Here is a 1941-nt window from a genome sequence, read left to right as displayed (position 1 = left end):
TATGGCAGTCAAAAGGCAGAGAATGTAGGAGTGGAGTGCCTGATTACATACAGGTAGTGTTCGTGTACAAGCAAGACGAGAGCATGAAGAAAAGAAAGATGGACGAAAGAACTGGCACCCTTCCACGCTTGTACATGTGGGTAGAAGGTGGCTAAAAGAGCCTAAAAGGAGCTCTTTCTCCACGCCAAAAAATACAAAAGAACTCTCACACAAAGGACTGTTAAAGATCTCGCTAGCTTGCTAAACCACCGCATGCCCTCCAAGCTTTTAACAATTTGTGGTACTTCGTCGTCTTTTCGTCGCCAACTTTGCGAAATTCAGCGGGAAGCTTCGGTCCCGCTTCCCCCAGAATTCCCAAGCCAAATGTTCTATAGTTAGAGCATGTAAAGCAAAGAGAAGTCTCTTTGATTTGATTGGCTACGACGCTCGTCGGGATGCAGGTTCTGTTCCTCGATCACTCCACGACCGCAGAAGCGACGAATCGCTGTCCGACATGGACGCTGCACGAAGCAATGGAAGTGAGACGCGCGTCAGTCAGAACAACTGCTTCGATAATACAGTAATGATCTCGTTAATGGGTACCAAATTAGCGGAGGACGACGGGCACGCACGTACCACGGTGGATGGACTCCTTGCAGTGCGCGATGGCGCTGGCGATGCCGTCCTGCTTCTCCAGGAGCGTGTCGTCACGGCGGGACGGCGGTGACGAGAACTGAGCAGGAGCCGCCGTCTGCGCCGCGGACGCCGACCGGCTCTTCCGCAGCCGGATGTCCGCAGCGGGCGCCACCCTCCGCAGCCGCCTCGAGATCTTGCCCAGGTACCGCCTGATCACGTCGGCCGAGGGCGGCACCCTCTTGGCGCCCGTTTCTTGTTCTTGGTCCGGCGACGGCGAGTCGTGGCCGTACGCAGCGAAGATCCTCGCGGAGCGCGCGCTGCTGGAGCTGCGGGAGAAGCTGGCGCGGCCGCCGTAGAAGGCGGCCTTGGCGGAGGCGGCTCCGAAGCTGAACGTGCGCAGCCTCCCGCGCCTGCCGCTCGCGCTGAGCCGCGCGGCGTCGCTGGGCTCCGAAGCGCAGAACTTCAGCTGCGGGGGCAGCGCGCCGCCCCACCCGCACCGGCCGAAGGAGAGGCGGTCGTAGGGCGGCGGCGACGCGGAGCAGCTCCGCTGGCGCTGCAGCGAGATGACGAGGTCGGCGTCGCCGCCCGCGCCGCAGGAGGAGGAGGAGGTTGAGGAGTCCTCGGACTCGGAGCTGGAGCCGGCGCTGGAGGCGGGCGCGGAGCGGCAGCACGACAGGTCGAGGTCGAAGAACGGGCCGTCGTCGTCCTCGACGCCGTAGCCGTGGCTGCACGGGGTGGCCGGCGCCGTCGCCGCGCTCGCGGTGATCGTGGACACGGCGCGGGCGCGGCGGCGGAACCGCCGCGCCGCCAGCAGCCAGAGGACGTGCATGGGCGAAAGCGCTGCCGTGCTTGGCTGCGCGTGGGTGGGTTCGTGCGTGCGCGTTCTGTCCGGTGTTGGGGCGTGGGGCGAGCTTGGCGAGTGTGGTGCTGTGGAGGTGGTGGTGGTAGTGGCCTACTGGCTTTTAAACGGGAGCGGCAAAGTAGGCAGACGTGTGTAGATCTATCAAAATGCTCGGGGTCCGTTTTCTTTGTTTTGGCGGTGTGACGAACATACATGAACGATTTGGATTTTGGGCATTCTTGCTCTACGAGTGCAGGATATCGACTTTGGGTGCAATTGTTTGGTGATCGTCTATTGGGTTTTATTTAGCCGGTGCGCCTAGCAGCTTGATTGTAGGCTAAATGTTGATATATTGGTGGTTGTTTATTTTGTATATTTTCAATTGGTTGATTCATGTATTGATCTTAAGTGGTATGTGAATTAAGCTTGTAACAAGACGTACTAGGATATGCTTTAATAAAATAATAATAAAGGCTTTATGCAAT

The 1941-nt window shown here is 58.6% G+C and overlaps 1 protein-coding gene across 1 annotated transcript; it reads right to left on the bottom strand.

Moving 5' to 3' along the window:
• Positions 1–417: 417 nt before the first annotated feature.
• On the bottom strand, positions 418–1444 carry LOC124663473. Its single transcript, XM_047201171.1, has 2 exons — positions 616–1444; positions 418–500 (listed from the first exon to the last, which is right to left on the bottom strand). The coding sequence occupies exons 1-2, from the start codon at positions 1442–1444 to the stop codon at positions 418–420; spliced, it is 912 nt and encodes a 303-aa protein (XP_047057127.1).
• Positions 1445–1941: the final 497 nt, after the last annotated feature.

This window comes from Lolium rigidum, chromosome 6 (genome assembly GCF_022539505.1).
Source record: "Lolium rigidum isolate FL_2022 chromosome 6, APGP_CSIRO_Lrig_0.1, whole genome shotgun sequence".
Taxonomy (NCBI): domain Eukaryota; kingdom Viridiplantae; phylum Streptophyta; class Magnoliopsida; order Poales; family Poaceae; genus Lolium; species Lolium rigidum.
The sequence above is the reverse complement of the archived record's forward strand: the minus strand, read 5'-3'. Positions and strand labels throughout refer to the sequence as shown.

Coding starts and splice junctions, on each gene's coding strand:
- LOC124663473 (XM_047201171.1), bottom strand. CDS start 1,444: ATGCACGTCCTCTGGCTGCTGGCGGCGCGGCGGTTCCGCCGCCGCGCC. Junction 501..615: donor CAAGGAGTCCATCCACCGTG/GTACGTGCGTGC, acceptor TGCTTCGTGCAG/CGTCCATGTCGGACAGCGAT.